Source organism: Aspergillus japonicus (genome assembly GCF_003184785.1).
Source record: "Aspergillus japonicus CBS 114.51 unplaced genomic scaffold BO86scaffold_44, whole genome shotgun sequence".
Classification (NCBI taxonomy): domain Eukaryota; kingdom Fungi; phylum Ascomycota; class Eurotiomycetes; order Eurotiales; family Aspergillaceae; genus Aspergillus; species Aspergillus japonicus.
This window is the reverse complement of record NW_020291681.1, coordinates 15,484-43,144: the sequence shown is the minus strand read 5'-3', so window position 1 is coordinate 43,144 and position 27,661 is coordinate 15,484. Positions and strand designations below refer to the sequence as shown.

Here is a 27,661-nt window from a genome sequence, read left to right as displayed (position 1 = left end):
TGTAGTCACGCATCAATGAAGTTCGATCCCGATATCATTCTCAATGCGACGCAGTCGGCTGTCTTCCTGGTGAGTTTGCGACAAAACTCCACCTTAGCACAGATCACACCACTAATGTCGCATAGAGCGAACGAGACGTCGCCGGCCAGATTCCGCTGAATTTCGTCACCACCTCGTCCGTCTCGCTGCGCGCAGCATGCTTCGGCAACAATATCTATGACGAAGACGCGGCGGGGCGATGCATCTCGAACCTGCTCACGGTCGGATATCGTCGCCTGATCGTGGACCTGTACTGGTCGCCCGACGAACGCAAATGGCAGCTATGCCCGGTCTCGATACCCCAGGACGCGACGGTGGTCAGTGTCTCCGGGACCGCGACCGAAACCGCGACCGCGACCGCGACCAACGCAGCGCAAGCGACCGTCACCGCGACGGCTAGTTCCTCGGGGTCGCTGCTGTACGAGCTCGGCTCCTACCGGTGCACCACCAAGGTCGACCTGGACGGGCTGATCGACGTGCTCCGGGGCCTCTTCCAGCGCACCAGCACCGAGCTGACGGCCTACATCCGCTTCGTCACCTTCAACCTGCACGCCGCCGCCAGCGCCAGCAACCCAGACGAAGCCGCCGCGGCGCTGACCGGCGACCAACTGCCCACGGGCTCGGACACGCTCACCTCGATCTTCGACCACCAGCTCTCCTCGTACGTCTACACCCCGTCGGAGCTGGCCTCGGAGCGCGCCAACCTCAACGAATCCTGGTACGAGGTCGACGACAGCTACAAGCCGATCACGGAGTACTTCACGGTGGACTCGGACGCCAAGGGCATCCAGAGCACGCCGGACGGATGGCCGTGCGGGAAGTTCGTGCAGCTGGCGCGCGAGAAGCGGCTGCTGGTGGAGTACGGCACCGTCGACCCGCAGCTGGAGGGGTACGAGCTGTCGGCGGCGCACAGCCTGATCTTCCCGGCGCACTACCTGTCCTCGACGATCTCGATCGCCGTCGACGCGGCGGGCCAGCTCGACTCAACCTGCTACTACGTGCCGGGCGCCACCAGCGTCGCCGAGGCCAACTCCTCCTGGGCGATCTCCGACTACATCCCGGTGCTTGGCGAAACCTCGCGGAACGCCACCATCCAAGAGATGTCAGCGGTCTCCGTGAACCTGACAGCGTGCGGCCTGACCCCGTCACTGAACGACACGCTCTTCAACACCACCGCCGCGAACACCATCGCGCCCTACGAGCAGCTCTCGATGGCCAGCTCCTGGGCCTGGTCGATCAGCCAACCCGCCGACACCTCCTCCTCCACCACAGACTCCGATGCATCCTCCGACTCCTCCTCCACCTCCTCCACAAACAACAACCACTGCGCCGTGATGGACCTGACCCTAGCCGGCCACTGGCGCGCCGTCAACTGCAGCCTCACGCGCCACGCCGCCTGCCGCGTCGGCACCGCCCCGTTCACCTGGCGCCTGTCGGCGACGGCGCACGCCTTCGCCGACGCCTACGACCACGCCTGCCCGCCCAACACCTCGCTGTCGATCCCGCGCACCGGCGTCGAGAACTCATTCCTGTACCACTACCTCCTCACGCAGTCCGACGTCCTCGACCCCGCCGCCACATCGTCGCCCAGTAGCACACACGAGGTCTGGCTGGATCTCAACTCCCTCGACGTCACCTCCTGCTGGGTGACGGGCGGGCCCGACGCCTCGTGTCCGTACGCGGCCGACCCCGGCGAGCTGGAGCGCCGCACCGTGCTCGTCGCCGCCATTGCCGGCATCGTCATCTGCATCATCGCCGCGTTGACGCTCTTCGTGAAATGTAACGCGAACCGCCGCAATTCCCGCCGGAATAAGCGCGTCATCAAGGGGTGGGAATATGAGGGGGTCCCTTCTTGACATGCTCGAATGATTCCCCTATATCTCAAGGCGGGGGAGGGTAGCGATACTTTGAATATTTGCTTAAACCTTGAAGTAACCTGTACATATTCGTTGCTTTTGTTTTGTCTTCTGCTTGTACATTTTCATTGCTGATATTGTCAACTGTACATATTTGTATCACGGATTCAAGATACCTGATTGATATGTTCTTCTGTCCCATTTTTGTTCGTGCTGGAATCCAGCTAGTATGGACGTCTGTACACTACTTACAATACACAACACAAGGAGTAACGGAGTATCACAGCTGACCGTAAAATCCATCAAAGCAAAGCAAATTAACCAATCATAATCCACATAGATCATCATAATCCATCCAAATCAATAGCCCGTCGAGTCATGAAGAAAATAATCACAAGGAAACCTTCCCGTAAACACAAATGAATACAAGCCACACCACGGCACAAGATACATCCCCTATATCATCGAGCCTACAGCCCGGCGAACCGCGCCCATCCGGCCGCACGGACGGGCTTGGCATTCTCGTCACCGCGCGCGGGACTACTGCTCTCCGATCCCGGCTTCTTGCTCGTCTCCGCCCGGCCTTCCTCCGCGATCTTCCCGCTGACGTCGCGACGTCTGCCAACCCCAACGACGCCCAAACCGGCAAGGTAGTTCCCATAGGACATCGACGAGGCAGAGTTGGCAGTCGCAGCGGGATGCGACTCCGTGGCCGTGCGACCAAAGTCCGCGCCGGAGTTGCTGACCACGCGACCCTTGCGATCGCCTGCCAAAGTCCCGGGGTCGGCCTGCAGGTAGTCGTTGTCGTCGTCATCGTGCTGCTTCAGTGCACCGTACGCGCTGCGCTTCTGGTTTCGATTCATGGTGAATTTACCGAGTTTCTGTCCCAGACTGGCCTTGCGCGTCACGTTGTTGCTGCCGCTGTCGTTGCCTCCGCCTGCCCGAGATACGTCTCCGTAGAAGGTCTTGCCCTTCTTCGGGGTTGGGTCGGTAGAGATTGCCTCTGAGGGTTGTTGCGGGTTAGGGGATAGGTTTGGAATGTCGGTCAACGCCATACGGCCGCTGCTGTTGCTTGGCGAACGGGTGACGCTGCGGATACCGTTGAGTCTGGGCTGCGGGGTCGGAGGGTTCAAGGCAAGGGGATTGACGCGCAGTGAGTTGCGAGTTTCTTCGTCAAGGTATTCGTGTTCATGGTCGCTGTCTTGAAAGATGTCGATCCGGTTGTCGCCAATGTCTTGTTCAGCGTTATCGTAAAACCCAGTTCGGTACAGGAAATCGTGAACGTCGTCGTCATTGTTGTGGCTGTAGTACTCGTTGGCTGCAATCGACTCATACTCGCCGCGAACATCTTCTGTGATGGCTTGTCCAACGGGCTGACCCTGTCGCTGCGAGCCGTTAAACCAATCCATGACCCCGTTTTTGGCCGACGTCAGAGTCTCGGCGGCACTGTATGCGGAGGATGGTTCACGAGGAGCTGGGTGCTGAGTCTCTGCCTCAACAGGGGTCCCAGAGCGAGATGGGTATACGATCCAGTTATCCGAAGCAGGACTTGCGCATTGGGACCGGGGAGGCATAGCAGGCGACGGCTTGCGGACTGGGGAGCCATGGGAGATTGTTGTGGTTGGTCGATTGAAAATATCGGGATTCTCGATTGGCGAGTTGATAGTGATGTCGTCCGGAATATCATTAGGCTGCTGGAATGGCAGCTGAGGGATCGACTCGGCCCGCGACATGCGCTGATTGGACTGCGAATATTGAGAATGTCTCTTGTCGGAAACACTGGGAGGATAGCGGCTCAAGCCATCGAGGTACGAGTTCTCGCGGGTGTGGACGAAAGGCATTTTGCGAGCATCGATCAATGGATCTTCACTTGAACCAAGGTCGGTATCCAGAGTGGACAAACTAGCATGCTTCTCTTTGATACTCTGTCTGCTGCGACTCATTGGGCGCGCAGTGAGATTGTCTTCCAGTGGGTTCATGTCCGGAGGCAAACGGTGGATCTGACGGAAGATTATGCCCAAGAAGATGCAGATCCCAAGGGATATAGCATGCAACCCTCCGTTGACGACACTCAGCAGAAACGTGGATTCGGCGATCTTGGCCGTCACATCAAACTCAGAACTCAGCATCGTGGTCCAGTTCCAGGCGGTATCAGTCCACTGCCTGTAGCCCAGAAATGCCGCAAAGACGTAGAACGGAACTAATCCCAGATCTAAAGTTCCAGCGAACAGCATGTAGCTGGCTTGGGAACCAGGAGGCCTGCTGATCGCAGACCGACTCAAATGCCAGACGCTGTATATGTTATGCAGAATCGCCACAGCGGGCTAGAGAGCGATCAGTACCTGTCCACTCCTCACGTTCAGATGCAGCACTTACCCCCACTCGCACGATCCAGATGATGGTGTTTGCTGCTTTCTTGATGACAATTGAGCAGAACAACGATCCCAGCGCACCGATCAAGGCGAGAACTCGCAGTCCCAGTTGCACCTTTCTTCCGTAGATTACTCTACTCTTTGTGTGGGGGCTCATTGGAGTCCATCGCGTCCGATCGGGAACATTGTAGTACTAGAAGTCATGAGCATGAATAAACAGACGACGCGGAAGATCGGTAGTGGTGATGCTTACCGAGTCCGGGTGCCGATTGAGATCAACCAAAGGGCCTTTGACTTCCGCCCTCGGCTCGGGTTGAGCCCAGCTTGCTTCCGTTACGGCCTTGGGGTTGAAGGTTTGGCTGTAGAACCGTGGCGAAGCTGTATGCTGGCGGATGGGGCGATCATACAAATATGGAGGGTCGGACTCGCCCATGTTCGCGATGGATGACGACGACGCCGCGAACTAAGGACTAGAGCATTGACCCACGCGATAGGCGGGGTGGAGAGCAGAGAATGGAGGAATGTGGACTGTGGAATGCGAATTCTGCGATAAGCTTAAAAGAAAGAAGGAATACCCGTCGCAACCACCAGAAAGAGGCTCACGAGGGGAGGAATAGGAAGGGAACGACAGTAATGACAGCGGGAGGGAGAATGTAGGAACCGTGGAACGGGGAGGAGGAATGGGAAGAGCAGAAAGAGATGGGAAGTGGAGGGGAGGGGAAGCAAGCGCGCACCTGCAGGGCTGGCACCTGCAGCAAAGCAAGCAGGCTGCGTCTGTCATCATCCATCACACTCCAACCATCGTCCACCATCTTTCAGGTTCCTTCATTTCCATGGTTTGCGACCCGATCGTCAACAACACGCCCGATTGTCGGCCCGGCAACGGATGTGATGAGCTATCACGTGATGCGATGTCATCGGACCCTGCAAGTGGCTTGCCCGTGGCTCTTCCGCCTTTCCCCCGGAATGATTCATTCTCTTCCCCTCAGCCACGATGCATCTCCAACGTGCCCCGTATGTCTGCGCTCAATGCACCGCGCAGATCACTCGCTCCTCGAGGGGCTCCTTGACACGCTCTCGGCGAGCTCACTTCATCAAACAAACACGTCAATACAGCCAAGTCGTGCAGAATGAGACACCCTTTCGCGTCGCCGTCATAGGCTCGGGTCCGGCCGGCTTCTACGCTGCCTATCGCCTGCTCGCCAAGGTGGATGAAGCAGTGGTCGATATGTACGAGAAGCTGCCCGTCCCGTTTGGCCTGGCCCGATATGGAGTTGCCCCTGATCATCCCGAGGTTAAGGTACGTTCTGACATCGCGACCGATATTGCGACCGAGCATTGACTCGAACCCATGACTTACATGCCGACCGTCCAATTCAGAACTGCGAGGATAAATTTACCGAGGTCGCGACATCCCCGCGATTCAACTTCATTGGCAACATCGAACTCGGCACGTCTCTTCCTCTGAGTGCGCTCCAGCCCCACTACGACGCCATTCTTTTCGCATACGGCGCACCCAAGGACAAAGAGCTCGGCATTCCCGGTGAGAAAGCCGCTCGGAACGTCTACTCGGCGCGAGAATTTGTCGGATGGTATAATGGCCTCCCCGAGCATCGGGATTTGGCTCCGGACTTGACCACCGGGGAGAATGCTGTCATCGTAGGACAGGGCAACGTGGCTCTGGACGTGGCCAGGATCCTGCTGTCGGATATCGATGTCTTGCGCAAGACGGACATCGCGGAGTATGCAGTGGAGGAGCTACTTAGAAGCAAAATCAAGAGGGTCCGCGTCGTGGGTCGTCGAGGACCAATGCAGGTATGTCCTACTTGACTGCCCTTGGCCGTGCCTTCACGCCAACTGACCACGTTGGGCTCCAGGCTGCGTTCACCATCAAAGAGCTTCGCGAACTCCTCCAGCTACCATCCGTGGCGTTCGACCCGGTTCCCAAGGATCTCTTCCCGCCCGAAGAAGTCATGTCAGCGCTGCCTCGCGCTCAGAAACGCCTGGTCCAGCTCCTCGCCAAGGGTTCCACAAATGACCCGTTCACCGCGCAGAAGTCATGGTCGTTGGACTTCCTCCTCTCACCCGAAAGCCTGCATACATCCCCCGAGAATCCCGACCGCCTCTCACATGTCACCTTCGCTCGCAACCAACTGGACACGTCAGATCCATTCCTCGCCAGCGCCAAAGTGACCCCTCGGTATCTTCCGACCGGCGAGCGGGCTACCGTTGACCTTCCCGCGGACGCATTCTTCCGCAGCGTCGGGTACAAGTCGCTGGCGCTGCCGGGCATGGAAGACCTGGGAGTACAATTCGATGCACAGCGCGGGGTGATACCCAACGATGGATTCGGACGGATCACTAGCCGCACCGCGACCGGCGACCGTCAGGAGCTTCCCGATGGCTCGATCATCTCCCATCTGCCCGGTCTGTACTGTGCTGGCTGGGCCAAGCGCGGTCCGACGGGCGTAATTGCCACGACAATGACCGATGCGTTCACGACGGCCGATGCCATCGCTGCAGACGTGAGGGGCCAATCCTCGCTCAACGGTCCGAACAGGAGCACCGGTCTCGGCTGGGAGGGCGTTCGTCCGGAGGCCGCGAAGCGCGGTCTGCGACCCACGACCTGGCAGGACTGGCAGCGGATTGACCGCGCCGAGCGCGCGCGCGGCCAGGAGAAGGGCAAGGTCCGCGACAAGTTCGGGCGAGTGGAAGAGATGCTGGATGTTGTGGCATGAGACGACAGACTTGTACTATAGAAGAATCAGAAACGAACATCTCCCTTGCCGCTTTACCAACCTTACCACTGCAACCAGTTATGTGATCCTAGCGGCAAAGCAAGCACCCTGCATCAAACCAAAGCCACGAGCACGAGCACGAGCACCAACCCTCCGATCCACAACCGGTAGCCCCGTACGGACAGTATCATCCCGCTCTGCCCGTTTTTGAGCCTCTGAAACCCCCAGCCTTGGCATCGTCCGACCATTGAACCTTGCGCCCCAATACCTCATATTCGAGGTTATTTCCCCATGAGGCGGTCATCTACCGCACACCAAACCACATGTTGAGTTCCGACATTAGAAGAAGCTGTATGCTACCGTGCTATGTCTCACATCGCCACGGCATACTCATAGAAGCAAGAATGTCAACTTCTAACCCCAGGACCATCCCGGTGGACCGTAGGATTCGGGGAGCGGGACCAGAACCCCGAGTGTCTCCGCTCCGGCTCAACCACGTGACTGCGAAGAGCAAAGACAAGACAGACACAAGGGGAGGGGAAGTCCAGACCGACCACCTGAACCTCTCGCCAGAGGGTCTCCGCAAAGCTTCTGGAACGCATAACCCAAAAAAGGGACGGCACATTTGAGGCAAAAGCCAACAAACCGTACACTCCCTACCCCATCTCATCACCTACAAACATTCGTGTGCGTAGGGAAGTATATACTGTACTTTACACGGCACCACCATCCACCACAACTGAGCAATAATGCCTCAGACCCAACTCAAGTTCAGCATAAACATAGGTCTCCCCTAAACACAAAAGAAACAAATCCAACCTCCCCTGTTACCCCTCCATCCACCCCGTTGATCGGTCACACACTCTCCCACCTCCAACAATCACCCAGCCAGTCCCTAACTGACTGACTCAGTCAGAACGCAAGCAAAACCAAGTGGAAACAATTACCACATCATAACTCCATTTGCAGATGCTCAGCATCGGGGATCATCATCCGCCCGTTCCGCCAGCTAGTCTTTCTCCTTCCCCTTTCTCCAATTCCACTGTTGGAGAACTCAACTCGAGAGTAAAATGAAAGCGCCGGAGTGAAGCTAAGATGTTAGGGTGAGGCGGAGTCTTTAGGTAGAGAGATACTATAAAGGAACTAGGGAGGGAGGCACAGTAGTCTAGGCTAGGCTAGGCTAGGCCGGAGCTAAGGGATTTAGAGCAGCCGCTCCGATCAATCAATCTATTTGAGGATTGAGATGTGTTGTTGTCTCTGGGATATAAAACATGACGATATAATATACCTTGGGGAAATTGTATGCATTGGATTGCAGTCCTCATGGTGGAGAAAGGTTTAATTGTGTTGTTAATAAACTGCAATTTGAAATGAAATGCTTTATATGCATAGTGTGATGTTGTGTGGCAAGTCAGTTCGGTATATATATAAGGCTCTGTCGAGTAAGCAGACAAATGTTAGAAGTCGTTCAATTTGGTGGTGTGTTGTGGGTGCAAGATCTATTCCTCATATCAGAGTATACTATATCAGTGTCTTTCCTGCTGTGAAAGTTCAGACTTGGAATTCGCAGCATAAATTGGCATACATGTATCACTGAATACTAAGCCAGATTTCAAGGCTGTAATCTTTGGGAGGATAACAGGTCGCTGAATGTTATGCCCTCGAGAGAAATGCGCAGCTCAATGGTAGTGTTCCTTCAGGCAGATTTGGCTTGTCCTGGAGTGAATTATAGAAACCAAGGGAAGGAATGAATATATATGTTTTGGGGTTTGACGGAAGCAAGGAATAAATCCTAGAGTAGAGGGTCTAGGTGGCAGATACTTAAACCTCATCCTTATAATTAGATATGGCCTTTTCAGCTAGTAGACTCGTCCTCACTTTAGAAAATGTTGTGGTGTTATGCTCTCAAATTGTCATCCTCATGCAATCTATGATGGTTAACAATGATGCTATGCTTCACCCAGCAACGGTCTGGTACCGTCAGTCCTAAGTCTGGTCCAAAAACTACAGCTTTTGGTGAAGGGCCTGTCAAGCGCGTCCATCAATCGTATGACAAGAGTATTGAGAGGCGGAAGGAAAGCCCATCCAACTGCAAGTCACACGCAACCGCGGCTGCTCTTACTCCAATCTCGACCTAAGAATATTAATCCACAGCACTCTAGCCAACGAACCTGATCAAAGCACACGGAGCTGACTTTATCCATGCTTCTCTCCAGTCCGTCTCTGATCACCATAGTCTTGCGTATCATTCCTTCATCTAGACAAACCTCGAGCAACAACTGTCGCACAGCTCGCTTGCATCCATGTCCCTAGTCACCCAAAAGTGTTATCCCCCCTCTCACTACGCTCGACTGTGTGTTGCACTGTCGACTAGGTACTGGGCCTCCACCTCCTTGTTACCAGCACAGCACGCCCGTCTATAAACGAAGTCTTGGCCCACTGGGTTCTATCCACGGTTCTCCATCAGCCACCAAGCCACACCCACAGTTACGGTACGGAGCTCCAGCCACAGCCACTCATCGTTTCGGCTTCGAAATGACGCTCGACTCGGGAGTTGCGCAGGCTCTCATTTGCTAGCTGCGCAGCCACCGAGAGGGGTGTGCGCGTATAAGTGGATACTGCTTTAGGCGACAGACGCGAGAAAACCTGCTGCCATCGACGACAGCGCAAGCATGCTGCAACGCGTGTCGGTAAGGATGACCACGTTGGGAATGGTTGCCCAGATAGGAGTCATGCTGTAATTTGGCGGCGAGTCAGTGGCACAGATGACAGCGCAAGCGACAGCAGCAGAGACAGGTGCTTGATTGTGCTGCCAAGCTGAGGCTGCACATGTATGTACTCGTAGTTAAGCTCAAATGTATGCTAGCAAGTGTCGGCCGCTAGATACGCAAGGGACTGCGGCATCAATTTAGGTACCGGATACTAGGTAAGTACCCCTCTCTTCAAATCAGCAAATGCTTCACGCAGTCTTGCTCGTCCCGAGCATTCGGGAAGATGAAGGTTTTCCTGCCGTGTTTCTCTGCGACATCCTTTTCTCCGGCGACTGGCAGCACCAGCACCAGCAGCCATCTCGTATAAACGGGAAACAACCGAGAAGTTGGTAGAAAACTTTAATTGCCAGTCGATGAAGGTGACGATCCAGCCCCTGTTTCGTTGAGAACTCAGAAGTGACTGAGAGAGTCGGAGCTGGAGCCGCAGGGAGTTGCCGAAGAGGGAAAAAACCAGGCTTGTTTGCTTCATACCGGATTGGGCCTAGTGTGGCAGCCGACGAGGTGGAGACCAATCAGATTTCTCGCTGGCTCAAGCTTCCACGTTGTGGGGCCGGCCTGTCGATCTTCATGCCTGCTGCTCTTCCAGACCGCCCATTGGTCGGGGCGGCGCCATCCAGGGCAGCCGGCTTCGTATCCGGCCCAGAGTGCGTCGGTGGGGTTGATTGACAATTGAACGTGCAACCAGAAAGGAGGGGGAGGTAATCACACACCAACATTGACAGGCCGCGTCATTCACCAGAAAAAAAGTTATTAGTGATTATGAATTGCCCTCAATGGACAACCTAGATGTGCACATAGATATAGATACAGGGATTGGTATAGTGATCATGGATATTCTCGTAAGAAAGATCGTGACAGGTAGTGAGATATACTCAGTAAGTAGAAAGAATGACTGTATCCACACAGGAGGGAGGATGAAGGGGTAAAGAAAAGACGGAAAAAAAAAGAAAAGAAAAGAAAATTGATCGAGGGAATGAATGGCAGGTGGAGTGGGAGTCCGGCTGAATTCTCCACCGGCATCACCCGCTGTGGCGATTCATCTTCTGAAAATCTTCGGGCTCGGCTGGCTCGTGCGAAATTTCGATGGTCGTCTCCTGGTACACGCCATGCCCCAGATCAGCGAGCTCCATGTCGGTTTTGCGCACAATGTCTTCGGTCGATGAGTCGCGGTTATCATCCACCGTGTCATTGATGCTCTGTAGGCCTCCTCGCCGGAATCGAGTCTTCATGCGGGGCTTCTTCGTCTCGCTGTGGCCGTGACCTGTCGTAATGTGCGTTTGGTATGCTGCTGAATCCGTGTAAGCATACATCCTGTCCGAAGCGCTGATCTCGGTTTCCAGCAACAAGTGGCGACGTGTCAAGGTATACACTGCCACATCCACAAAGCCCGATAGAGCCATCAGGGTTCCGGCCACTGCAAAGTAAGCCCGGCTAGGAACAATATGTCGAGCGGTTGACATGCGGCCAGCCGCCAACGGAAGCGACAGCACTAGATAAACCAAAGGATAAATGACCATGTATACGACCACCCGATTCAACCGCTTCAGGTTTTCTTGGTGATTTTGACGCAGAGACGCTGCCTCCTTCATCCGGCGTCGAAGGTAGAAAAACATGATCCCGTAAAGGATGACTGCACCGAATTCGGCGAGGAAAATCCATAGATAATGCAGCCATAGTCGCTCCGTCTCGTGTTGTGGACTTAACCAGCACTGTAGGCAGGATATAAAGATTAGTTTCTGAATATGTGTACAGATCAACTTGAGGGCCACTTACCCAGCCTGCTTCGGATATAACAAACGTCTCGGAACCGAATAAGCCAACGGGGATGAGACCAAGGATGATGATAAATATCCAAAGGCCCACGACACTGGCGACAAAAATTGGGAATGGCAGCTGTCGACCTCGCAAAACCACAGCACCCGTATGCATGGCGATCGCCAAGACAAACAGACCACTTCCAGGATCACCAATCTGAATCCACCACCCCTGGAGAACGCAGGGTGCACTTGGGTAGTAGACATAGCCTTTGGAAGCCCAGTGAAGACATAACAAAAATGCCGTGGCTTGCTGGAGATCGACAAGGAGGAGATTATAAATTAAAACAACATACTGGTTCTGTGCCAGCGGACGCTTGTAGTATTGGCGCCAGAAGAGGAAACGATAGGTAAGGAATGACAGCAGACCGAAGGATGCAACAAAAGAACAGAGAGCGACAACACCCATGGCGATGAACCCTGCTTTGTCGCTGGCCGTGAGGATTCCGACCTGCGGGGTCGACCGACCTGCAAGATGGGCGCGACCAGCATCACTGCTGTACAGCAGGCGTGACAGTAGTGACAGAGCAGGCATCGTTCATCTCCCTGTGCAAGAATCGCTGGATCCAAAATACTAGGTTGACAGAGGTACCAGGGTCCAGCCGGCTTAGAAGAGTGACAGGCGCAGACTTTAAATCCTGGGGCAGAAGGCTGTTGAGGATGCTCAGGGAACTGCCAGGCTAGAAATTGGGTTATCATGCATGGCAACGTCCAGTCTAAATTCTCCGCGAAGTATCCTTAATTTTCGCTTCGCTTTCTAGCTGAATCCTGCCAGCACAATTGGTCGTAACCATCCACACGTCTTGCCTCTTCCGACTGGAGACCCGGATAGGGGCCACACAGATCTGGTATGGAGCATCCGAAAATCTGACAATGGGTCAAGCTTAGTGCGGGTTAGTGAGTGGACCACAGGGACCAAAACACCAAATGCTAAGCTCGCATACCGCTAGCGCAGGACTTAGCAGGAATAGTACTCCGTAGCTTGCAGCCTGCACGGTCTTCATTCGCGGGGTCCACTTCTGCATCTAACAAGATCATTTTGATTATTATTCTCCGAGTCTGTTGCGCTGCTGCACAGCCGCCAATTGCGAGAGAGTCTAGAAAAGATGATTGATCCCAGAGGAGCGGAAAAGCCGTCAGGACCGGGTTGCCGGAACGTAATCAATGAATGTTTACGTCAATCTGTTGTCACGATGTTCTTTAAAAGACGGTTGCCGTCGGTGCGGACGAGGCGACAAGCTCCTTACTGAGAGATGCTGATCCATACTGGAACAGTGAATCCCCTGAAGTCTCGTAGAGTACTTGAGAAGGAGTCGGAACGTTCTGTGCAGGATCGGCTGCAGGAACGAGTATCGATCTAATCGGCACGGGGAAGTCGGGCTGGTGCGCCAAAGATCTTCATGATTGGAATGCACACTCTCCGATGATGCGACGGAGTCTAAACGCAGCTGGGTCAAGTAATTGCAGGCTTATACAGCCACGGACTGCTTATGGGCTAGTAGCTTTAGCACGCCATCGAAGTTTGTCAGTCAGGGAGTTTACGTAGACACAAAGCTTCTCGACCTCAAGAGTTCCGTCAATGGAGGGCGATCGCAGCCCAGAAATCTGGGACCGGTCGTGGGTGGGAAATGATCCATGGTATTGGCATCCTTGCATTGCTTAAGGCGTTGGTGACTGTGTTCTGTAGTACATTGAGAAGGGAGTTGACAGGGAAGAGGAGTAGGAAGTGGAAAGAGAAGGCAAGTCAAGTGACCACCAATGCGTGTCTCTCCGTTCTTTCCTCTTCAAGGTCTCACCAGTACAACCAACACAACCAACTCAACTACTCATCTGCATACTACCTCGATGTCAACTCAGTTGTCTCAATTCCTCTTTCTCCAAGTCATTCCTTCCACACACCCTCGCATCTCTTACTCCAACCTTGACTCATTTCGGGTTGTGCAGTGATCTTCAGGGATGAGCGGACCTTTCCAAAGCCATGGTCTTGAAGCTTAATTGCTCGGGATTCCCCCATCGTGGGCAGGAGCTGACCCGATCGGCTGGGTACCACCTCGTGAGGCTCATAGATAGCCAATCTTCAGAAACAGCCATGTGATGGCTCATCCATGGTTCCTGAACCATGCCAAACTTCCCAGCCGCGAGGGTAGAGTCGACGGACGGGCTGGTTCCAAGGAATGAGCTCCTAACCACGAACCGTGGTCTACCCCAAGTGCCATCCCATACTGCGACTAGCCCGATACCTTTATCATCCACACCAGACACGGATTCAAGCGTCAGATCCAGAGTGCATGGACAGGGCCTTGACGAAAAATGCTTTCATATTTGATGGTGTAAGGGGCATGGATTGTTGTCTTGGGCACAATCAAGAAGATGCGGAGACCAAGTATTTCTGGTGGGATTTCCAACCGGTCGGCAATGGGAATTTACAGCAACTATCTCAGCTGCACAGTGCCTTATACTTATTCGGCACCTCAATGTCTAGAATAAGCCGTCGCGGCCCAACACAAATGCAGCCGTGGTTTTCCACCCCAGGACTTCGGACCTCCTGCACTGTGCGTACCCGAAATTCTGTCTGGGGGTTACTCCGAACATCGGATCTGGAAGGATTGATCGACGGGAGGCATCGCGCTGCTTCGACGCCGGATGCGACGATCCCTCCCTAATAGCTCTTCTCGTTTCTTGGCATGATGAGACCTTAACAATTAATGATTAAGTGGCAGCGTCCGCCAAGCTACTCGCCAGAGTAGTCAAGCCTTCGCAGATGATTTTCGGTTTAAGATTCAAACCATTATAGAATCGACTATGTTTGACTCACCAGTACAAATATCCCCATGCGGCTTCAACGTTGGATTTGATAATCGATGTTGTTAGAGAAGGAATACGGGAAGGAATGCTGACTCACTTGGCATGGGGCTGCATGACCTGGCCATGCTGCAGTTGTATTACCCGGTTGCTCTATGAATAGGATCCATTGCCAGTCAACCCACAGCCTCCAAGACAAGTCACCTGTTCTTTTCCCAGTCGGAGGTAGCCGGATGAGAGGGAAGCAAATGCCTCTAAGGCAGTATGTCTCATCCCAAGCCCGAGCTCGTTTGCTCTGACTGGTCCGGATTATCTGTGCTGCGGTCCCTGCCACCCCCGCATGTCTCTCCCGCTCACTACTGATGTGGTGTTGCTCTCCGCCAAATGAGGGGAGATGTCTCACTCCCGCCTCGTTGCGTGCAGATCTATACCTGTCACTGTCCTAGTTCGGAATACGTGGACGATATGTTCTGTGATCATGTTACTATTCCCAGCATCAGGCCCCCAGTGCTTAGGCGGATGCGACGGATCATAGCAGCACGTTGACCAGGTAGGTCATATCCAAGGCAACTACCGAGCGAGGCTACCTTCGATGATACACCGCTTCGACCAAGTCAGGGAAGAGAGAAAGCTATATAAACCGCCGTCCCTCGGACACTTCAAATTACCTGCTCATCAAGTTCGTCTCACACATCCTCTTACCTCACGCAATCAATCAATCAAGAGCAACAACCTCTTCATACTCTCCCAACCCAGACATAAACCCATCATTCCAAGATGAAGTCATTTGCATCCGCTCTTGCTGTTCTCAGCGTCTTCTACACATCCACTCTGGCCTCCCCAGTCGAGGCCACCACCGGGGCCACCACCGAGGCCGCCGAGGCCGTCAGCGTGTCCGTCTCCTACGACACTGTGTTCGATACCGGCAGCCAATCCATCGACACCGTCTCTTGCTCCAACCTGAACTACGCGACCTTTGCCGACATCCCTGGCTACCCCAACATTGGTGGTGCCCCCACCGTGTCGGGCTGGGGCAGCCCCAACTGCGGAAAATGCTACCAGCTGACCTACGGCACCACCTCGATCTACGTGACGGCCATTGACGCCGCACCCGGTGGTTTCAACATCGCCGAGGCGGCCATGAACAGCCTGACCAACAACCAGGCCGTTGCACTGGGCCGGGTCACCGCGACCTACACTGAGGTTGATTCATCATTCTGTGCATGAGCGGCCGAAGGGTGCGAGCTTGGATTTCTTTTGTCCAATTTGGTCATGGATTCGACGATGAGATGACATGTCAGGTTTCGGTTTTTAGCTTCTCTAATCTTCTAATATCATAATATCAAGTATCTGCATGCTTTGTCCGCCGCCATGCCAGTCATTGACCGTGCCGTTCTAAGTAGCGGGTCACAAGCTGATCTGTAGCGCATCTACGGTAACACCCCGAGTTAGTGCTTACCGCATCGAGCATCGAATCGACAGGGCAATAGAGGATCAATTCAACAGCCGTCTCAGTTCAAGACGCATACCACAAGCCACGGCTATTACCATCAGGATTCTGGCCGGCACAACAATAGGCCCAGCTTCCCAGCCATTCGGATAACCCTCCCCCGTCGTATCGTCCCCATCTTAGTCTGTCCTCAACAAGCTTGAAAGAGCCTTACATTTATCGAGCAGGTACAAAATCGCTGATGAACCAGTCGTACCTCTAGCCACGTAGAATCGCGAGGTGGCAGTCAATCGATTGATGACTTTCCTTCCCGAGCTACTGTCCCATGGCGCCTCACGCAATCCAGACGAGCAGCAGTTGGAAACAGGACACATGTCCCGTCGATTGTTTGTGTCGGATCCTCTGTCCTTGCAAGGCGGGCGGACTGGCTGCATGTTCGAAGTCTGTTCGACCTTGGCGGATCTGTTGACGCTCTGCCTGCTCCCCTCATGGATAAACTTTCTCTTTCTCTAGCGAATACGCCTCCTCCAGAACTCGGGGACGGTGGTCCCACCGACCGGCATAGCAGCCAAGACAGTATTCAATGACGGGACTGGGATGGAATTAGCACAGAACACAAAATAGGTTAGACGGGTATGCGCATTCGGACCAAAGCCATATCAGAGCAGTGGCATGTTCCCTTCCCGGGGGTGTTCGACCACACCCTGCCTAGACCTTAATGAGAAGGTATACTGATCGGTTTGGGCATTATAAGTGTGACATATAGATGAAGATATATACTAGTCCTATATGCAGGGTCTCCGCCGAGGATTTAATCGAGAAAGGGTCCAAAGACTGGCAAATCTGTACACGCGCGCGACTTCACGTAAAAAGAAAAAAAAAAAAAAGAAAAGAAAAGCAAGAACCCAACACCGGTCACAAGCAGAAGAAGAGAAGAAAGATCATCGCCCATAAATCGTCTCCAAAGCCCTCGAGATCGTCTCACATATATCAGTCCGCTGTCTCAATCGTTTTGCCGCAGGATCCTGATCATCGACATCCAATTCTGGGGGCAGAATCTTCCACGGAGCGATGCAATGATACCCATTATCCACCGCTTCCTTGGACATCTTGTTGAAAACCTCCGACATGCCCTCCACGGTGCTGAGTCTGTCAATCCGGCGAATGCGGTCTTGGATGCCCAGTTGCCTAGAAAAGTCCAACAGGCGTGCAGCAACACCCGCGCCGATGACTGTCGAGAATGACGTGCCGGAAAGTGGCTTGCTGACGAGGGGGTGAGTGATATTTTCGCCGAGGATAGCAAAATTATACCGCGCCCTGTCCAGTGCGGAGGGGTTGAAGGAGGGCGAGGCCCGGATACTCGCGTCGGTGGAAAACATACACAGTAGTTTCAGATTCAAGTAGAGCCGACCGGGAAAGGCAATATCTGCGAAGTTGCTGTAGTTGGATGCGGCGGCGAATATGAGGATATGGTCACTTCGTGCCTCATCGATCGCCTTTTCTAGGTCACTGTCATCGGATTGGAATCCAGAGGGGATGATTAGGATGTTGGCTTTCCATTCGTTTTTTGCATGCCGGATTGCCTGCGTTGGTGTTATTTGGGAGAATAGTGAGTCAAATGGTGTGCAGAGGATCCTACCTGAGCCATTAAAGCCAATGTGTTTGCGGTTGCCTGAGACGTCTGGAAGACTCTTGCAACATATATCTCTGCCATGTGGTAGACCTTCTGGACCAGATAAATTGCACTAGTGCCATGCCCTGTGCTGTCCTGGAGATGCTCTTCCTGTCCGGTGACAAAGTCCTTATAACCCTTGATGGATTGAGTAAGGTTCTCATCCACCCCAGTGTCAATGATAGCCACCTTTATAGGCTGGTAAATGTTACCCTTTTCTTTGGGTTTCGCACGGAGAACGTAATTAAGCTCGTCCAGCTTCTGAAACCAGTCATCTGAGGAGAAAAGCCGAGCGCTGAGATTTCAGTAAAATTTCTACAAGTCGCATGAAACTCCCTACCTTGCTGACATGACAGAGTCGGGAATCAGTCCCGGAGACGGTGACATTGCATATCTAGATGTATATATTAGACCAAGAAGATCGAAGAAAGATGACCGGGAGGAGGGGGTAACCATACGGAGAAGAAAGAGAAAATGGATGAATGTGACTGAGTGGGCGATACGGGACGGGCGAGTGATATGGTATTGGTGACGCTGGAAATGTCGGGATTGGTGAGACTGGCAGCGGTTCGTCCACGGGCCTGGCTTCTGTCATGACTGGACGAAAGCTGGCCGTCGCAGGATCTTTCCAGGCGTTTTCGTAGCAGAGCCGGAGAGGGCTGACAATATGCCTCTGAATCGCGTCACGGAGCTCTTGTCGGTCGTGTATGAAAGGTTGAAAATGATCGGGATAAAGGCAAGTCTTGATAACAGTTGTCAATCCTACGAAGGTCTCCAACTCATCCCACTCTGTTCTGGTAAACACTTCATCTGCAGCAATATGATCAGCATTGACAGTTGGATTTCCATTGCGATCGAAATCCTCCGGCTTCCGGTGGTCTTTTATGTCAATGCCCAATTCAATCTCGAGGATCAATATCCCGAGTGCAAGTATGTTAGGGAATTGGTGAGAACGGAATCCGGGGTCTTTCTCCTGACCAGTCTTATCTCCACCAAATCTGGCTGACAAGAAGGGTCTGTTGATGAAGATGCCCTTAGAGGTCGTTGAGTCCTGCTCGAACATAAAATGCACCGTCTCCTTCGTCCATTCCTTTTGCATCCAGCCTGAATCGTAGAACTGCCAGAGGGCGTTTGCCAGGATGTAGGCTAGAAAAAGCTTCGACTTTCGCGTCATCTTGACCGAACGTATCAAATCAGCCAGAGATACACTAGCGACACCAAGCAGAAAGTCGCGAGACAAAGGCCCAGGACCTTCCAGCACAAGGCCTCCCTCTGTGACAGTTAACTGCAACTGGGAACGGTTTCGGTTCGTAATCACATCACAAAAAGTGTCTACCGATATCGGCCTCCCGACGACGGGATTACCAGCAGAGACCTCTTTGCTCATCATCTTCACCATCCTGTAAGATGCATGAGCAAACGAGGTTTCAGCCAGTTTGGCTCCAAACTCAAACCTACCTTTTCCGGGATACACAGATTCGAGTGTCTTGCCACTGACTGGAACCGGGCTCATCACTGCAATGAGGGTGGTCAAGGAAGAAAAGTCTAAAATTGGCCGTACCCTCCACCTCACCCGGCGAGCAACAGTTGTTTAATCGGAGATTGACCGTGATCTCCCTCCTGCCATCGTCGTGGGGGCACAGGCAATGCTCCGCTAAGGTTTTGTAAAGCGATCGTACGTAGACATGATAGTCATCTTGGCTTCTGTCCGAAGTCTTCGACTCAAGATCGGATAATTCCGGGCCAGGTCTCGCTGCCTTTGACTTTGCGTATGATCTAAGAAATGTGACAAATCTAGTCCAGTCCTTGACACTCGATGTAAGAGCGAAGCTTTTCACGCCCCGTTTCACTGATAGCTTCTTTGCCGAGATATGGGATAAGATCTCGTATTGTGCTTTATAGACCGTCTTGTCACGAGGTAGAGGCGAAGGGCGGTTGGGCCACTGGAAGCATGGTAGGCAATTGTCAAGCTTCTTGTTGTTTCATCGTGCAAGGATGATACGTGTTGTCTGAAGAGGAATATAACTTACTAGGCATACTTTCTCGAGATTGTCTAGAAGCTTCCGAGTCCGGTCGTCAAGCATTTCGTCCGAGCTCGGATGACTGTTTTCGAGATACTGCTTCACATTTGCCAGTGCGGCTGCAAGTGCGTTGCAGCGGGCCTTGATTCCTGCCTCCTTGGAGACGTCAAGGACGATGGTGTGGATTTGAGAGACCACATCGTAGGCGAATGTCGAAGTCTCAGTACTCAAAATCATGGGCAAGGACTCTGAAACATGAGGTGGACTGGGAAGAATGGTCGCAGTGAACTAACTTAGCAGGAACTGTAGACGTGAACAAGGTGGTGTGGTCCGGGCGCCTCGCTCGATCGGGGTAAGAGCCAAATGGGCGGGGTGAGTGAGGGGGCGGAGACTGGGTGGAGAGACAACTGGAAGACTTCATAATATGACTACTATGTAATATCGTTCTGATGAGCCTTTCTGCTACCAGTCTAATGGTTTGTGTTAATGAAAGTCTTTGTCCCTCCCGCTGGCTATCTCTTACTATCCAGAGAAAAGCTAATAACGGACTATCCACCCATTTCATCTATCCGGAGCTCATGTTCACAATAAAAACCTCATCACCTTCGTCCACATGCTGCACATTCAGTCCATGGACTCCTTCTTCCTTCAATGCATCGACCAGTTGTCTCTTCACGTCTTTGTCCTGCTCTACCCCAAACGTGGCACCTCGCGAAAATGTCCTATGAGACCACCTCCGATCCACGACTCCCTTGCTTATTTTGGCCAGTCGAACGGCCCAGACAAAGTCTGTCGCTTGCTGAGCCGTGTTGGAAAGATGGGTCTCGGTCGCGAGGCTCCCGTCAAAGCCGGCCTCCGCCAAACCGGCAATTCCACTACTAGTATCGATGCTTCAGTTGTGCGAGCTTTTATACTCAGGGCTCACTTACACTCCAGGTTCTGCGTGCAAGGCCCGTTTCCCATCATTTGAGGCGGTGACCCTTGCCCCTCGGGCAATCATGATACCGGTAATCATGAAGACAGAGGATGAACTCAATAGCCGCGATTCCAAGTATTGGCGCACTTCATCATCCTCAACACTTTCTTCAACATACTCCCTGGTTGGCTGGGTGATGAGAGTATCAAGTGATTCGAACTCCCAGTACTTCTTCACAGTTCGTTTGAAGGCGACCCCGGCACCCAGCTGGGCAGTGAGACCTGCTGCGGCTGCGATAGGAACCCCTACGGAAGCAGATACGTCAATTCCCTCGCTCTTGTCCATGGCCCATGTCAAGTCTGTTGCCTTTGTGGTATAGATGGGCATATCAAGGGGTAAGTCGAGCGGCCCATGTCGATTGATGACCTCGTCGAGACGCTTCAGACTTGGGATGAGATGGCCCAGGCAAATCGGACCTCTTGGCTTTCCAGTCCTCGAGGTGTCGGGAGGAGGGTAGTGGGTTTGTTGAAGAACAAACCAACACTTGGATGCCATATTGCCGATGGTTTGCGAAGACAATCGAATGCTTGGTCAATTAGCCTCAGCTGAAGTCAGCCTTGTAAGCTGACCTCCACCACAGCGGGGTTGAGGTGGACTCTTATTCGTTGGTAGCCGAGTTGAGCTATAAGCAAAGACAATCTTGAACTTGGAACTTGAAGAGTCCGAGTTCCCAGAGGTGAAATATGGTTCATCAAGGTCTCCCATGGTACACTGAACCGAGAAGAACAATATCGGTGGAGAGATGGAGAGAGGTGATGGTGGTTGAGTAGGAACTACAGATCGGCTGGTCGGCACGGCGCGTACCGGCTCGAACTCTACGGGTAAGCGAAGCGAAGCGGGGCTCATCCGCGGCTGAGGTGATTTGCAGAAGCCCCCCGACCTGCTGCTGCCATTTCCTCTGGTTCACACGCCGGTTTCGTCCGTTGCTATGCTTCATACACATCTTAAGTCTGATGGATCAGGCGGAAGATCTGGCGGATACTATCCGAACGCGTACCATAAACTGTAAGGCGCTCTTTGCACTTTGCCTGGCGCTTCCTCTGGTCGACGAGCTGGATTGGCTCGAGGACTGGCAAGGGATTTTCAATTTATGGGCCGCTGGCCTCAACGCAGAAGATTTAGGCCGGTCATCTCTCGATTACCGCGTGCGCGATCATGAAGAAGTGCGCGAAACTATCTGCGGTCTTCTGGACGGTCTTTCCGAGGCACTGGAGGGTTGTGTCTCCATCAGTAGTATGGTTCATCTAAAGTGAAGAAGACAGTCGCTTACTGATTGCCACAGCACATATTGAGCTCCGTGCAACGGAGCCTGGTCAAAATGGCAGTCAAGGCGATATGAGCTCCGTCTTCTCCGAAGATCCCGATGCGTTCTCCCTTTCCGATGCTGACATGAGCCAAAGCCCATTATTTGAGCATATGTTCAACATAAAAGCCATTATCAGACAGCTAGGGAGAATTTCTACAGTCATTCGACAATCAGGAACTAAATACCGTTACCGCAAAGCTGACCTATCTCTTAAGGAAGAAGATTTCAAGGAGTACGAACAGCACCTGACCGTGGTCATCCTTACAGGCAGTATTGCGTCAAGTGCGGAACCAGTAAATGCAGCAATCTTTCAATCAGAGATATTCGACCCAGACCGGCTCACTCCGGTACAGAAGCGGCTCATCCGGGCCAATGTTATCCGCAGGAACCGAATCATCTACGCAACACGCTCCATGCAAGCAGCAGCACAACAATCTCAAAAATACGCAGCTCAGCAGCCGAGAACTGTGCGCCAGGCTCTAGTTCCAGATGCCGGAACTGTTGTAGCCCGTCCCTCACACTTGATGAGACAGAAATCTGCCTCTGGATCAAATACAATGCGACCACCTTTGAGCACAACAACACCGTCACATAGCCGGACCGCAACAGATATTGACTCGCGGTTTGATTTGTCAAGGGAACTTACAAAAAAGACAACACCATCTGCCATCACAAAAGTGACTAGAACAGGCCATTCCCTGGATTACCCAAGCTGTCCAAGGATCAGGTCCGCAGAGGACGAGTTTTTACAATGTCCATATTGTGCAAATCTGCTCCCTGCTGAGTATTCTACCAATCATTCTCGTTGGAGGTAAGAGCAGACTCGGTCATGCTATTAACCCAGATCCTAACAACTGCCATCTAGTGGACACGTCGCTCAGGACATCCTCCCTTACGTTTGTATATACGAAGATTGCAATGTCCCCGAGAAAATGTATTTAACATCGTCTGACCTGCTGCAACACATACAGAGTGACCATTGCTTGATCAAATGGGCTTGTGACTACTGTGACGGGAAGGTCAAAGAACAGAGCTTTGTGTTTGAAAGCCGAGAAAGCTGGGAGACCCATATGCTACAAGCTCATCCCCAGATAGCATCGGCTCAGTTGCCGTCTCTCGAGAGGGTTAGTCGACGAAGCATGGCGGGGCCGATCTCCTGTCCTTTATGTGCATTCGAGGGTGACGGCTCAGGAGCAACACTCGACAACCATATTGCTCAGCATCTTCATGAGTTTGCCTTACGGTGCTTGCCGTGGGGCACCAGCGGAAATGACAGGGATTCGGTAAACACGAAGTCTGCCGGTGGCCCACTTTCAGACGGCCTCTCTAACACCAACGAAGAGAGCGTATTTGTGGATGAAAAATTCTGTGAGACTGAGAACCCGGGAGATATTTCATGGAGGCTAGAGAATCTGTTTCGCTTCTTTGAGTCCCCTCAATACGAAAAATTCCTGAGCCACCGACGCCATATACCAGATGGACGCGACCTCAGTGAGCAACTAAGCTCTGTGACAGAAAAGTACAAGGAACGTTACTACGCTGGCACCATGTCTCCGTCCACGGCTGAGGCTGTGTCGTCTAAGCTGAGGAAGCTTCTGTTAATGATGCGAGAGGGATTGGGGATCTATGATTACAGCAGGCCGTCCGACACGGAGAGCTCGCTGTATGGACAATTGGAGCCAGCTCTAATCTTCCGGAGGACCGTCATTCATGAGCTGGAGTTCCTAGAAGCCAAACTAATGGATGATAGCGGGGAGCCCGATCCCCTGATCAGTAAGTCCCACCGCCCATTGTTCAAGCCCTACAGAAATTTAACACTTATTGGCATCCAAAGCGAACGTACCGGCAACAGATGAGGATCAAATCATTCCTCTTGATTCTTCTGTTGCTGATGATCGAGACACTTCGTCTGTCGGAGACTTCGGCTTGCCATCTAGCGATATTCCAGGATACACGAACACGAGCCCACTCCATATCGCGGCTTGGAGAGGGTCCTACAGTGAACTTTCTCGACTATTAGAAGACGAACACTGTAATGACTCTCCCCTCGGTTCTAATCAGCACACTCCTCTCCATTTAGCAGTCATTTCTGGCTCGCTCAGGGCTACCGAGCTACTGGTTGCTCACGGAGCAGCGATTAACCCCCAAGACGATTGGGGTAGGACGCCACTACATCTAACAGCAGAAGCCGGTGATTGTTCGATATCCCAGTTCCTGGTGCTCCATGGAGCGAACACAAACCAGCTTGACCGAAATGGCTGCACGCCTCTCCATCCGGCTGCTGAAAGAGGGTATGAGGCCGTAGCCCGATTGCTCTTGCAGAGTGGTGCCGCGGTTGATATCGGCCACCCTGACGATCCATGGAGCCCTCTTCATTTTGCCGCCTTGAACGGCCATACTGATGTTGTCAACCTCCTCCTAAACTATGGTGCATCCATCGACCTCTCCACCAAGTATTCAGGCACCGCATTGCACATTGCCGTGGGGTGGTCTCACAAGGACCTTGCCAAACAACTTCTAGCCAGAGGTGCAAATCCAAACGCTGTTACCTATTACCAGTGGACTGCACTGCACTTCGCGGCCTACAATGACGACATGGAAATTATTCGTCTGCTCCTAGCCAACGGTGCACACCCGAATCGCTATAATTCCGCGGGATGGTGTCCTCTTTACCTTGCCGTGAGGAACAGTAACAAAGAGTCACTCTCTTTACTGCTGGCCGCAGGGGCAGATGCCGATGGCTCTGGCAGAACTGCTTTATCTCCGCTTCAGTTTGCATATTCCAATGCAGATGGGGATATTGCTGACATGCTGTTAAATGCCGGGGCGAGACCTCCCCCTATCGGCGAGCTTTCTGCGGATGTGAACTCTAGAGATAATGATAGCTCGATTGGGCTTCTTACCAGGAGACCAACATTTAAAGATGAGGGGTCTGAGCGGGAGTTCGAGCAAGAATCTAAGTCAGTGGAACCAGAGCCAGAGCCAGAGCCAGAGCCAGAGCCAGAGTCAGAGCTACAGCCCATCGGTCTTGCTCCCAGCCTTTGGGAACCCAAGCCTAGTTCCCAGACCTCAACTCTGCATCTAACTCATACTAATTCAGCCAAAGTACCTTTATCATCTCCTTTTGAGTCGACCACTAGCGAGGACGACAAGAGAGAAGCGATTGAGCCCCAAAAGAATGCACCGCCGTCAAGGGACGTAAGAACGGCCGATCCATGGGCAGAGAGTGCCATATCTCTCGAAGCGATCCACGACGCCTTCATGGATCACGAATTTTATGGCGACCTAGGCTTTGGCATACTGGACGAGTCTCTCAATCCAACCATGTTTGTCGATGAGCAATCTGAGGATACTCCGGCGTCAATTGAAGGAGAGTTGATCACTCAGACCTCTGAGGACAAGGAGGTGTCACAGAGTGCCGAGGCCAATGACAAGGCCAGGGATAGCGCGAGTGAGAACTGAGTTCTTATGAATTGGCTCAACTCTCAATCCGAACAGCAAGCCCATTGAACCAAGTCTGCTCCTGAAGTAGAGCAAGTACACCAACTAGTATGATAAAGGAGGATGTCAACCATGGGCATTAGGACTCCTGCAGCGCTCATTGGCTTCCCACTCGCGTCTGCAGGTGTAACGGATTCTTCAAGACAATTTAAAAGACAATACACCGGATGTCCTGACGGCTGTGAGGTTTGATGGCACGTAACTTGAACAATTTCACCTTCTAGCAACATGTGGACTACCGTCTCTGTACTCAAATGATGAAAAAAGGCTGGACCGACTGGACGTAGCGGTATACAAGCTATCAAGGTCGGCAAAAGCCCGTTAGAGAGTGTGGTAAGACGTCTTGAGTATGTGCAAAGCTCGGCAACCTTACCGCTCTCTCTAAGACTAGTGAAGATGAGGGTGCAGATGAAGATGATCCAAAGGTTCAAGTGTTGCCAAAGCGTGCCGTCGAACCAAGTCCTTCTGGTGCTTCTGGCTGCCCGGTTCTTTGGGCTGCTTCGGTGATGTCGGCGATCTCAACCTGTCCTCGCCCTTGACGCCATGAAAGAACGTCTATCGGGATCGCTTTGAACGGCTTCAAAGGTAGACTAAAGGAGCATCAGGGACATTCTGATTTATTCCTCTTCAGGCTATTCTAAGAGATATTCTCGCGGTTCTGTTAGGTAGCTACTGAATACCCCTTCGGCGGTGAGCATAGCATATTGTTCCTACCCAACAACCACCCCTGCTTTGGTCCCCGCGGTCCTCTGCGCTTCAGTATTCATGGTCGATGTGGACCGTATTGAACTCGTTGCCTTTGGATAGCATTGTCAGCCAGCTTCGCCAGCGGTGGTAGGCGGCGAGGGCAGCGGAGGCAGCGGTGCGCGCGGTGCGAGCCTGTACAGCATTAGCCCGGCGGGCACGACGATGGGTCGAGTATGCCATTTTGAGATTGTCTGCAAATGGACATCAGCGCAATCCAATATGGCGGCATAAACAAGGGCTGAAACAGTGCCCGATATGGTCTGGAAACCACGAACATTTGATATGGCACTGAGATACATATAGTCTTGTCTGTAGTAAGTACTCATTAGGAGTTGTCCATATCCTGAGACTCCCGGGAGGATCATCGTTCTAGGACGAAAGGCCAGGAGCCCCGAAGGAGACGGTGGTCAAGTGGATAGATAACACTTTTGCCATGTCTTCGTCGGCTCGGTGACGAAGTCGACTAACGAATCCTCGTGCCCGTTGCGTAGAGCCTATGCAGGGCTCTGCCCGCTAGCCGGGGGACTGCCAGTGGTTTTGTTTCTGATAGCGGATTCGATATATGCCCCATGCCTATGCTGGATCACGGCAAACGCTAATTGTAACGCCAGTTGGCGTTCAAACTGGAAACCAGGATCTAGCAGTCGAAAGGCAACACGGCGCAGTGAACAAACATCTATTCTTCATTTACAATGTGAGAAATAACAGTTGCGCTTTTAGAGCGCCATCCCTTTGCGATCTGCTTGCATTGCTACTCCAGTCAAAGGCTTGTCTCGAACTGATACTGGGATTGGCCACATCTGTATCGTGAGAAACAACCTCTGTCAACCATGGGAGCAGTCTCCTCTTCAAGGTTGGGCCCGATTGTTACCTCCCGTAGTCACGGCTTCGCTTAAAAAGTTGGTGATCATGTTGACGATTTGCCAAATACACTGGATGTCAAATCAAGCCCAATGGCAATTCAAGAGATTGATTTGCAGACAGGCTAGTAGTCGCAGTAGCAGCAATTGCCTTGGTGGTGGTGGTGGTAATGGTTGTGATGATGTGCTTCACGAGTGGAAGCAATGGAGGTGCTCGAGTGTGCATCTAAAGGAGTCTAACGCTCGGACAGCTGGACTTTACAAGTCCCAACCCTTTTGACAAACCTCGTTTGGTCGTAGGTCGTTATGAACCCAAATCAACATTTGTACGGGCCCGTCTAGGCAGCCAACTTGACCTATATTGTCGGTTAGCGTATATGTCTGATGTGTGGCTGTCGAATACTCTACCAATCAAGACTCCGAAGTCTCTACCACGTTCCAAAGAAGTTGAGCTCCTCTTGATCATGTGTGAGGTTGTAAGTCCGAAGAACTTTGCCTTTCGAGTTGCCGATCCACCAGTTTATATCATGTCTGGGAAGTTTTGATTCAGACAACCCTGCTTCGACGACATAAATCAGCCACGGCCCACGATGCGGTCTCAAGTTGAGAAATACCTTATTGCCGTCATTTGATATCAGGATTGTCGCAGAACAAAGGCCACCAGGATTGGACATATCTCGGTGCAGTCGTTGTAAGTTGTCAGATTGCACAAGCGCGTATTCTTAGTAGACTAACT

General features: G+C 52.6%; 9 protein-coding genes across 9 annotated transcripts; 4 read left to right on the top strand and 5 right to left on the bottom strand.

Moving 5' to 3' along the window:
• Positions 1–15: 15 nt before the first annotated feature.
• On the top strand, positions 16–1,895 carry BO86DRAFT_420704 (Lectin C-type domain protein; the record flags this gene model as incomplete). The annotated part of the gene is made up of 2 exons (XM_025675222.1): positions 16–69; positions 126–1,895. The coding sequence occupies 2 exons, from the start codon at positions 16–18 to the stop codon at positions 1,893–1,895; spliced, it is 1,824 nt and encodes a 607-aa protein (XP_025525409.1).
• Positions 1,896–2,231: 336 nt separating this feature from the next.
• Positions 2,232–4,833, bottom strand: BO86DRAFT_149242 (uncharacterized protein). Its single transcript, XM_025666287.1, has 3 exons — positions 4,521–4,833; positions 4,272–4,460; positions 2,232–4,219 (listed from the first exon to the last, which is right to left on the bottom strand). The coding sequence occupies exons 1-3, from the start codon at positions 4,698–4,700 to the stop codon at positions 2,366–2,368; spliced, it is 2,223 nt and encodes a 740-aa protein (XP_025525408.1). The 5' UTR covers positions 4,701–4,833; the 3' UTR covers positions 2,232–2,365.
• BO86DRAFT_390902 (uncharacterized protein) lies at positions 4,676–5,134 on the bottom strand. The gene has a single exon (XM_025672488.1). The coding sequence runs from the start codon at positions 5,046–5,048 to the stop codon at positions 4,731–4,733; it is 318 nt and encodes a 105-aa protein (XP_025525407.1). The 5' UTR covers positions 5,049–5,134; the 3' UTR covers positions 4,676–4,730.
• A 22-nt stretch (positions 5,135–5,156) lies between these two features.
• BO86DRAFT_149280 (NADPH-adrenodoxin reductase) lies at positions 5,157–7,167 on the top strand. The gene is made up of 3 exons (XM_025666288.1): positions 5,157–5,567; positions 5,648–6,082; positions 6,145–7,167. The coding sequence occupies exons 1-3, from the start codon at positions 5,262–5,264 to the stop codon at positions 7,003–7,005; spliced, it is 1,602 nt and encodes a 533-aa protein (XP_025525406.1). The 5' UTR covers positions 5,157–5,261; the 3' UTR covers positions 7,006–7,167.
• A 3,628-nt stretch (positions 7,168–10,795) lies between these two features.
• On the bottom strand, positions 10,796–11,999 carry gprD (the record flags this gene model as incomplete). Its single annotated transcript, XM_025668205.1, has 2 exons — positions 10,796–11,485; positions 11,550–11,999. The coding sequence occupies 2 exons, from the start codon at positions 11,997–11,999 to the stop codon at positions 10,796–10,798; spliced, it is 1,140 nt and encodes a 379-aa protein (XP_025525405.1).
• A 3,054-nt stretch (positions 12,000–15,053) lies between these two features.
• Positions 15,054–15,778, top strand: aspf13 (allergenic cerato-platanin Asp F13). Its single transcript, XM_025666286.1, has one exon. The coding sequence runs from the start codon at positions 15,170–15,172 to the stop codon at positions 15,617–15,619; it is 450 nt and encodes a 149-aa protein (XP_025525404.1). The 5' UTR covers positions 15,054–15,169; the 3' UTR covers positions 15,620–15,778.
• An 801-nt stretch (positions 15,779–16,579) lies between these two features.
• BO86DRAFT_149152 (subtilisin-like protein) lies at positions 16,580–19,828 on the bottom strand. The gene is made up of 6 exons (XM_025666285.1): positions 19,554–19,828; positions 18,973–19,457; positions 17,973–18,914; positions 17,855–17,908; positions 17,482–17,809; positions 16,580–17,425 (listed from the first exon to the last, which is right to left on the bottom strand). Exons 1-6 carry the CDS (start codon positions 19,770–19,772, stop codon positions 16,784–16,786), a joined length of 2,670 nt encoding a protein of 889 aa, XP_025525403.1. The 5' UTR covers positions 19,773–19,828; the 3' UTR covers positions 16,580–16,783.
• A 272-nt stretch (positions 19,829–20,100) lies between these two features.
• Positions 20,101–21,259, bottom strand: BO86DRAFT_411496 (uncharacterized protein; the record flags this gene model as incomplete). Its single annotated transcript, XM_025674591.1, has 2 exons — positions 20,465–21,259; positions 20,101–20,413 (listed from the first exon to the last, which is right to left on the bottom strand). The coding sequence occupies exons 1-2, from the start codon at positions 21,004–21,006 to the stop codon at positions 20,101–20,103; spliced, it is 855 nt and encodes a 284-aa protein (XP_025525402.1). The 5' UTR covers positions 21,007–21,259.
• A 1,423-nt stretch (positions 21,260–22,682) lies between these two features.
• BO86DRAFT_149144 (uncharacterized protein) lies at positions 22,683–23,813 on the top strand. The gene has a single exon (XM_025666284.1). It carries the CDS (start codon positions 22,750–22,752, stop codon positions 23,671–23,673), a length of 924 nt encoding a protein of 307 aa, XP_025525401.1. The 5' UTR covers positions 22,683–22,749; the 3' UTR covers positions 23,674–23,813.
• The last annotated feature ends 3,848 nt before the right edge of the window (positions 23,814–27,661 follow it).

What these genes read in the sequence shown, in the direction of transcription:
- BO86DRAFT_149280 (XM_025666288.1), top strand. Translation starts at nt 5,262, where the DNA reads ATGCATCTCCAACGTGCCCCGTATGTCTGCGCTCAATGCACCGCGCAG. An exon ending in CTGATCATCCCGAGGTTAAG is followed by an intron (nt 5,568 to 5,647) that starts GTACGTTCTGAC and finishes CGTCCAATTCAG; the next exon opens with AACTGCGAGGATAAATTTAC. An exon ending in GTCGTCGAGGACCAATGCAG is followed by an intron (nt 6,083 to 6,144) that starts GTATGTCCTACT and finishes GTTGGGCTCCAG; the next exon opens with GCTGCGTTCACCATCAAAGA.
- aspf13 (XM_025666286.1), top strand. Translation starts at nt 15,170, where the DNA reads ATGAAGTCATTTGCATCCGCTCTTGCTGTTCTCAGCGTCTTCTACACA.
- BO86DRAFT_390902 (XM_025672488.1), bottom strand. Translation starts at nt 5,048, where the DNA reads ATGACAGACGCAGCCTGCTTGCTTTGCTGCAGGTGCCAGCCCTGCAGG.
- BO86DRAFT_149242 (XM_025666287.1), bottom strand. Translation starts at nt 4,700, where the DNA reads ATGGGCGAGTCCGACCCTCCATATTTGTATGATCGCCCCATCCGCCAG. An exon ending in TCAATCGGCACCCGGACTCG is followed by an intron (nt 4,461 to 4,520) that starts GTAAGCATCACC and finishes CATGACTTCTAG; the next exon opens with TACTACAATGTTCCCGATCG. An exon ending in TCTGGATCGTGCGAGTGGGG is followed by an intron (nt 4,220 to 4,271) that starts GTAAGTGCTGCA and finishes ATCGCTCTCTAG; the next exon opens with CCCGCTGTGGCGATTCTGCA.
- BO86DRAFT_149144 (XM_025666284.1), top strand. Translation starts at nt 22,750, where the DNA reads ATGTATTTAACATCGTCTGACCTGCTGCAACACATACAGAGTGACCAT.
- BO86DRAFT_149152 (XM_025666285.1), bottom strand. Translation starts at nt 19,772, where the DNA reads ATGATTTTGAGTACTGAGACTTCGACATTCGCCTACGATGTGGTCTCT. An exon ending in TTCTAGACAATCTCGAGAAA is followed by an intron (nt 19,458 to 19,553) that starts GTATGCCTAGTA and finishes CCATGCTTCCAG; the next exon opens with TGGCCCAACCGCCCTTCGCC. An exon ending in CATTGGCTTTAATGGCTCAG is followed by an intron (nt 17,426 to 17,481) that starts GTAGGATCCTCT and finishes ACACCAACGCAG; the next exon opens with GCAATCCGGCATGCAAAAAA.